The 8,175-nt window shown below is 41.4% G+C and overlaps 1 protein-coding gene across 1 annotated transcript in view; it reads left to right on the top strand.

The window, feature by feature from the left end:
- PTPN5 (protein tyrosine phosphatase, non-receptor type 5 (striatum-enriched)) overlaps positions 1 to 8,175 on the top strand; it is a 75,381-nt gene that overhangs the window by 64,714 nt on the left and 2,492 nt on the right. Inside the window, exons 11-12 of the mRNA XM_010131526.1 lie at positions 2,959 to 3,119; positions 6,586 to 6,699. Of these exons, the coding sequence (XP_010129828.1) occupies positions 2,959 to 3,119; positions 6,586 to 6,699 (275 nt within the window). The remainder of the gene's footprint in view (positions 1 to 2,958; positions 3,120 to 6,585; positions 6,700 to 8,175) is intronic.

The following is an 8,175-nucleotide window of genomic DNA, read 5'->3' as shown; positions in this document are numbered from 1 at the left end:
AAAGAGTCCTTCAAGTTGTCCTGAGCAAGGTAATAGCCAGTTCCATTTTGAGAAGGGAATTGCAAGGGAGTAGCTTTTAATATTGATATTGCAGTAGCATATCCAGAAATCAATCTCACTTTTACAGGTCTTGCACAAACAAACAGTCCTGAAGAGCTTATATGCAACAATTCAAGCATAATAAGCCATACTCCCATCTCACAGGCACTTTCCCAGCAGAATATTTTCTTCCAACAGCATCCTCTCCGTGTCTTCACAAATTTTCTTGTCTCTGCTTAGTTATTTCTCAGATAAAGCTCTTCATGTTAGAAAAGGAGCTTCAGAATTTAGAACAAAATATATTTGTATCTTTTCTGTATATAAATAATTATGGATCCCACAGGAAAAAAACCAAATAAACAAAAAAGAAAACCGACAACCAGCAGACTGCAAGCCAGATTATTTGTCAGGACTGGCATATCCATAACGTTCCAGTGCTAACAGAAAGAAAAAAAGGATAGCTAGGGTAGCAGAGTACAGCAAAGTCATAACTAAAGAGCTGTAGATACCACACGTTTTTCCCAAAGATGGCCAAGAAAACAAGCGCGTTCCTGTTGCAAATGGTACAGAAGCCTTTACACATCTCCAAGGATGTAGGTCCTTCCCAACTCAAATGACTTGAGCGTTTTGATTATTTTAAGTTCATTCCAGTCTGTTTTTCAGTTAAACAGTATTTTTGTTTTCAGTGCTAGTGGGGACAGTGTTTCTTTCCCCTCCACCCCCAGATGTCATGAGGTGAGCTGCTGAGTTCTAGAGCTGAAATAAAGATTTAATTTGTTGACTTAGTATGGCCTAGAGCCCTACATTTGTCATTTAATACCAGTAGTAGTGTAGCAGCTCCGGGCTGTGCATGTATTAAATGATTTGGTAATGAAAACTAGAGAAGCCATGAACTGACTCCTGTTTTCCCTTAAACAGAGGTGGTCAGGAATATACAGTACCACCATCAGCGATCTGTGACTACTTCATGTGTTACAGGGTGGGCTGTCATACCTCTCCCAAAACAGGCAACAGGATTTGGCAAGCTGTAGAAATTCAGAAAATGCTCAAGCAACAGGGCAAGGCTTGTTTTTCTTACTTCAAGGAAGCTGCCAGTGTCTGGCCACTGATTCACAGTCTCAGCCTTAGCTACAGCGTACATGCTGGTAGGCTTCAAACCATCAATTAAATTGTGCTTCATTCTAGGTGTAAAGTGTAAAACTGCAATAGCATAGACAGAAGTAAAGACAGCCAGAGTTCAGTAGAACTTCAGCTGGTTTCTGTTTCTGTCAGATGAGTGATTTCATGTAGTGATTCATGTTTTTCTTCAGATGACTTTTATCTTTTACTTTGCTCTTAGTATTATTGACAACATTTTTATTATAACTTTTCACAACCCACTTAAGAATCCAGTGTTCATAATTTCTGTGGCTCACGCATAGTCACATGTTCAAAAGCAACTGTGTGTGTTCATCTTTCAGAGCGGTGTTGACGAGATTTAGTGAGTTCGAGTACTATTCATGACACAACTAGTTATGCTCTCTTAACCAGAATATCTTCTCACTGGGGTTGATAACCTAAGGCCAGGCTCTGTGCTACGATAGTGCAACTCTCTTTTTCCTAAACTGAGCTAGATGTACTCTTTGGGTTCCTGTGGCTGTGCCTCAGTGAGCACTTTAAACCCAGTATAAATTGAAACAGCATCTCAAGTGAAACCCAGCCTCCCTTTGTCCAGCTCGCTTGTTCCTACCCTTATGCCATCTCCCAGGGGCCTGCACAAGTGTTCGTGTGACTGTGTGTAAGCCATAGGAGGAAACTGATCCATCCATCTGAAAATTAGTCCAGCATGAGAAAGAAAAAAAGATTCATTTCCTCAGTCTAGTTCACAGTGAAGCTATGCATAGGCTTTGTCAACCAAACAGAAGGATGGAAAGTGGCACAACCACAGAGCACTCCTAACATCTGGCGACTGACAATCGTGGGGACTTAGGAGTATAGATGACAGAAACTATTGCCAGATTTTTGTGCCTGGTTCTTTAAAAAGAGACGCATTTGGTTTTTTTGGTTGTTTTTTTTTTTATCTCCTCTCTTGAACTCAGCCAGCCATGTGTTTAAGGGCAGGTTGTGGAAGCTAATGCTTCTGTTCCTGGACCTTTTGAAGACATTTGCTTAGCCCTGTGCCAGCTGGCTTATGTATGGCTGAAAGGGTGAGGCCAGTTCCCTGAGCTCCATGTTACTATTTGGCACCTTTAGAAATCAGGCAGAAGGATGTCACTTCGAACACTCAAAATCAGAAGCACCCAGTGCTACTTGGCACTCAAGAGGTAATGGCACATTTGCTGCATTCATAGCCATGCTGAGACAGAGGGAGAATTGGAATTTGTGTGTCTCAAAAAGCCCTGGACTGCAGCTAGATACAATTCCCACCTTTGGTAGCATCTCTGAATTTCTCACCGTGTCTAAGAGTAGAATTGACAGGAAACTGATAGGAGTCTGTCTGTCAGAGGAGATAGCAGAATAAGCTCTCAGCTATCTAGCTAGCTATCAGAGACAGAGATATGGCTCCTGGCTCTCTGTCTGTCAAATACATTATGAAAGCAATTATGTCACAAGCACAGCTCTGGCTTTGCTGAATGAATCTGTCAAGAGGGAACAGACTGCCTGGAGTGTTTTGCACACAGCTCTTGGCGCTAAAAGAGCAGAATGCTTTGAGGGGGAGAATGAGGGGAGGAATTTTTTTTTTAAGGCAGTTTACTGAAGTGCAGACGTGATATTTGAAATCCAGATTTCTGTGTTGTGTGGCTTGCCATTTGGATCCTCAGTTCCATTCAGCATTTGATTTACTTACCTCATTCTTGAGGGGAAGGCCAAGTTTCAGTATCAATTTACAACCAGAGTTTCTTTTAAAACTTTGTGGTGTTTGTATTAACTGGATTGCAGAAAGGAGAAGAAGTCAGAAACCTGAAACATTACTGGTACACATCTTGGCCAGACCAGAAGACCCCAGATCAAGCTCCCCCTCTGTTACAGCTAGTGCTGGAAGTGGAAGAGGCCATGCAGAGTGCAGAAGAGAAGAATGCCCCAGTGATTGTTCACTGCAGGTAAATAAATATTGTCTCTGACTTCTGAAGGCTTCTTTGCATAGAGTGGTATAGGGCAGATGCTGTCATATTGGCCATCAGTCAGATGTGAGAGATCTTGCCCAGCTGCTTATGAAATATGCTTGGAAATTCTAAAATTTAATGACAACATTCTATTACCAAGTGTTGCGTTCAGATACAGACTGAACTGAACACAGAACCTGGTAGTGGCTCAGTTACTTGTAAGGACAGATCGTTTCATTTGCCTTACCAGTCATATATGCCTTTCATGATCTTAAAAAGGCCAGGTTACCAAAGATTAACATACTGTGGGTGCAATTGAGTAGGAAGACAGATGCAAGCAGAAAAATTAGAACATTCTACTGTAAGCCTCAACACCCCCGATCTTAAAAAGGCCAGGTTACCAAAGATTAACATACTGTGGGTGCAATTGAGTAGGAAGACAGATGCAAGCAGAAAAATTAGAACATTCTACTGTAAGCCTCAACCCCCCCCCCCCTCTTTGTAGATTACTACTTTGATTTTAAGAAATCCTTATTAGGGCAAATAATTTAAGTATAATACATAAAACAGTGGCAAAGCTGATTGCAGAGAGTACTAATAAACAGACAGGAAATGTATACAATTGATAATAAAACTGAAGTATCCGTGAAAAGCCTCTGGCAAAGATGAAAGCTTCTTATATGGAAGAAGCAAAATCTTTACAGTGGTTTGAAGCCTGATGAGAAAATTGTAATTATCAATCACAAGGCAGAAAAAATAGATGAAGGTAGGTACTTCTCTTCTGTCTTCAGAAAGAAGTAGGATGATGTACTTATCACTTATAGACAGGATGAAGTACATTCTTTTGCACTGCTAACTAGGGAGCTTATTACGCAACAACCACTAATCATTATTAAATCAGCTATACTGGATGATTTTTGCCCAAGAGTGTTTAAAACAAACAAACAAAAAAAAAATTGGTCCGCAGGCTCTAAATGATTAGTTTAGTGCAGCTGAGTTCTAGTTCTTGGAAAATGGGAGCAGTTCCAGAGGTCTAAAAGCCTGTTTTTGCCAGTGTTTAGAAAGGTTAAATGTGATGACTTGAAAAACTGCAAGTCAGTTCTCAAGACAATTTATCCAGGTAGATAGCAGGAAGCCTGTTAAGCTACGCAGTAATTTTGCCAGGGTAATGTTCCATAATTTCAATAAAGTATATTTTGCCAAATTGGTCTTTGGGATTTTTGTAAGGAACTTTACTTAGTTTTGCATAACATTTTCTAGGAAATGGCAGAGGGTTGCAATCCAAAAGCCACGCAAATGGGCTATTATCATACAATGGGAGTGGTTTTGAAGAGACTCTTGGCATGAATGGTTGGTAGCCTGGTGTCATCAAAGATCCGCCTATAAGCTAATATGGAGTAATCACTAGTAAAATGTTGGTATGATGCCACATGTCCAGTTTTTCTGCCTGTGTTTTAAAACAGATTTTGACAAATTGGGGAGAGTTCAGAGAAAAATAAGAAATGGTTTGTAAGAAGGTCCCCTTTGCCCTTGGAAATCTGTGACTCTGTAAGAGCTCCTTGAAGTGTTATGGTATTTGCTGCAGGTAAAGATTCTGGTCACCATGTCACTCTTGCTTTGCATACTTGTTTTGTCCGCTTGTATGGTGTCATCCTAATGACACGGTAGTAATTTGGGTGGAAATGGGGTATTTTTATTTGAAATAACTACTAAGAGACATGGTGATAGGATTATGAAGTGTTGTATGTGGTAGCTGTGGACCAGAGTCCCTTCAGACTATTCTCAGTTGCAGTCACTTTATCTGAAGAAGGAATTTAATATGTTGGCTCTGAGAGTGGTATATGCAGCAAGCCGTTAGCCAAAACCTGCGTAACGCCGAGTACTGTAGCTCCCTTGACCTTTGTCAGAGATCCTCAGTAGAACATAATCACTGGTTTTGGCCTTCAGCGATGTAAAGAAATGGACCCTTAAGAAAAATAGATGCAAACCTAATCATGAAGCTGTTCTTAAAAGCAGTTCCATGTTAAAGGCAGCCCTGTGGATAATGCGCCACTCTTGGGCAGCCTTGGAGGGGTGATGACTTTGTCTCAGCTGCTGAGACACCCGCAGCTTGTCCTGGGACGAGTAGTGTCTCAGTGCTTTGCTTTATCAAAAAATGGGTGTTGTTCCCTTCCTTTGCGAAACACTCTGAGGCCTGTGGGTAGGAAACAGTACACAAGAGCTGTGTACTGTGGCCTGTTTGGTTATGGCATCTGTTGGAAGACAAAGGGCCTTTTTTTTTTTTTTTTCATACCACTGGTGTACATCCTCTGAAACCCTGAAATGTTTGAAGTCTTGATGAACAAACTAGATACAGTAGAGAAAAAAGAATTCAGGATGTGAGGTACAGAGAGCTTCAGAGACAAAAATTTTAAGTTGGGTGGGTACCTCCATCACAATTACTTGAAGACTGAGATTGAGTTCTTAGTAAGACCATCCCCCAAACTTCCATTGAATTGCTTTGATCATTCTTTAATAGAAGTTGAAACAATTCCAGTGTAGCTGTTTCCCCAACAAGCATAAACCCAGAGTAAAATCCTGCCTCTACAGTCAAAGCAACAGTATCAGACCTTTGCAAGCAGCCCTTAACTGCGAACTCCATTGTTGCTTGCATGTTTGTTGCCAGTGGTTTTATATTATGACTTTAGTGCGGGATTTCTTGCAGTTGTGTGAAGTAATTATTCCTGAGTGTGCTCACCTAATTATTTAACGCATAAGAAGGGCTCTCAGCTTTTGCTGCCATTTTTTTTATTAGGTGATAAGAAGAATTCACAGCTTCAATAGCACTGTGCCTTTGAGAATAAAATAAATTCTGGTCGTTAAGCAAGGAATGAAGCAGTTACAGACGTGTTCAGGAAAGACAAAAAAAATTCTTTGATAGTGAATTTGTTGTATCCTGCACTTATTTGGAGAGTTACTGGGTTGTAGGTCTGATCAGCGAATGGCATCGCATTTACTATACTGCTGTTAGCTCTAATTATTTAAGTATGGGATTTTTTTTTTAACTGTACCTGTAAATGAAAATAGCTTTCAAAGAAGCTGTTAGGGTTAAGAATCTCAAAGCAAAGGTTCCCTCAAAGCAAGGGTTGCCCAGAAACCCAGTCTAAGGAATACTGTTTAACTGCTTACTTTCAATGGTTCAGTGACACATTGGGTCAGACAGTACCCACTAGTCCATTTTTAGCACTGTATGTGCAGTGCTCACCCTTTTGCTGCTAGTGGCTTGCACTTAATTGTGTTACCGCATTGAAGTTAGTATGTTTTCCTAGTTATGGCTTTGTATTTGCAAGCACCCACCTGTCAAAGGTTGGAGGGAGGAAAGGGATAACGGGGTTTGATTGCTGGCTTAATGGTGTTTATTTCAAGGAAGTTCCAAAGCCATTCTAACATGTCCACTGCCTCTCTCTGCCTTTTCCTACCTTAGTGCAGGCATCGGGAGGACTGGCTGCTTTATTGCTACTAGTGTCTGCTGTAAACAGCTGAAGAGCGAGGGCATAGTTGACATATTGCGAACAGCCTGCCAGTTACGGTTAGACAGGTAAGAAAGCCTGTTTCCTTTCCAGAAAAATAAAAAGAAAAATTACAATCTTTCCCTTTATGTGAAGAGGAACAAATGGGAAGAGGGGAGGAACAAAGGCATATGGAGCTGAAGAAAGAACGATCCTCAAATAAGGTTGTCCTGTTCTAAGCAGTTCTGACTTGTTTACTGCTCATAGAACAGGCAGATTACCTTAATGAACAGCCCTAGAACCGAGAGCTAGTTTCACAACTGGCATCAAAATCCTCATAGCTGCAGAGCTCAGTGCAGCAAGGGATAACATGAAAGGAGCTGTGAAAAATCTCCAGAAATTCAATGGTTTCCAGTTAAGCATTTCTTAACACACCACCTTGAGTTTGATTATGAAATAAACAGACTTGAATTTTGCACCAGAGATGTTATTTTTCCTCTCCCACTGGTTTCAAGTGCCATCAAAACATGTCTCAGTGCTCTCTCTAATGATAATGATAAATGTAGTTGGGGGAAGAGATGTCACGAAAAACATACCAAAGATTTTTCTGAGGAAAAAAAAAGAACCTCAACCCCACGCTGAACTTTATTTCAGAGGAGAAATTATGCTCAGTGGGAGGCAGAAAATGAAATGCTTGCTGCCCTGCTGAGGCTCTGATAGACAGGGACCTGCAAGGGCTTGAAGTTTTGGCTGTTTCAGTGGATTTCAGGCCAGTAAGGAAAGGCTTCTTGAGTAAAAGAAAACCAGAATATGAATAGTGAGTGCTGATTATTCATAGCCCAGTGAAATACTGGCTGGATCTGAAATACCTTGTCTCTGTGACTAGTGTTACATGGGAAAATAGCCATGCAGATTAAGGTTGAAGACACCTGCTTAAAATGTGCTTAATACAGGAGGCCAGTTAAAAGTACTAGCTTTGCAGGGAGAAGGAAAATGCAGTCATTTGCAGAGGCTGGAGAAGGATGGCTTGGAGGGAAAGACAGACTGCAGGTACCTCTGTAGCTGCTTGTATACCTCTTAGGAGTGGAATGGAATGGGGAAAAGCTGTTTAAATAGCGTGGGAGAAGATACTCAAGATGGAAAGCAGTCAGATGACCATCCTTGCTACAGAAGAGCATGATTTCTTCAAGGACTGAGAAATGGGGCTTGTAGTCTCGTGGAAGTCATGCTGTCACCCACTGTCGTTTTCACTAAACCCCCAGAAAAGTTCCAGGTGACTTCAAATACAACATGAGAGGATGAGACAGTGTCCAAGCAGCTATAGGGAGGGGCACCCTCTCTGTCTCCTCCTCCTGTCTGGTGGTTACTGACTAGAGAAAATACAGTGGGTGGGAAGGAGTCACCGGGGACTGAGGGAAAGATGGTTGCATGCAGGCCGGAGCAGACACGTAAAGGAATGCACCTTATTGCTCCACAGCAGTAGAGGAGTAGACATTTGACATTAGCCCTCAGAACTGCTTTTGAGGTTGCTGTGGGGGTGAAGGGAACAAATGTTTCTTTCCTTT

Source organism: Buceros rhinoceros, unplaced genomic scaffold (assembly GCF_000710305.1).
Source record: "Buceros rhinoceros silvestris isolate BGI_N320 unplaced genomic scaffold, ASM71030v1 scaffold12662, whole genome shotgun sequence".
Classification (NCBI taxonomy): domain Eukaryota; kingdom Metazoa; phylum Chordata; class Aves; order Bucerotiformes; family Bucerotidae; genus Buceros; species Buceros rhinoceros.
Note: the sequence above shows the minus strand (reverse complement) of the source record. Positions and strands in the feature narration are given on the sequence as shown.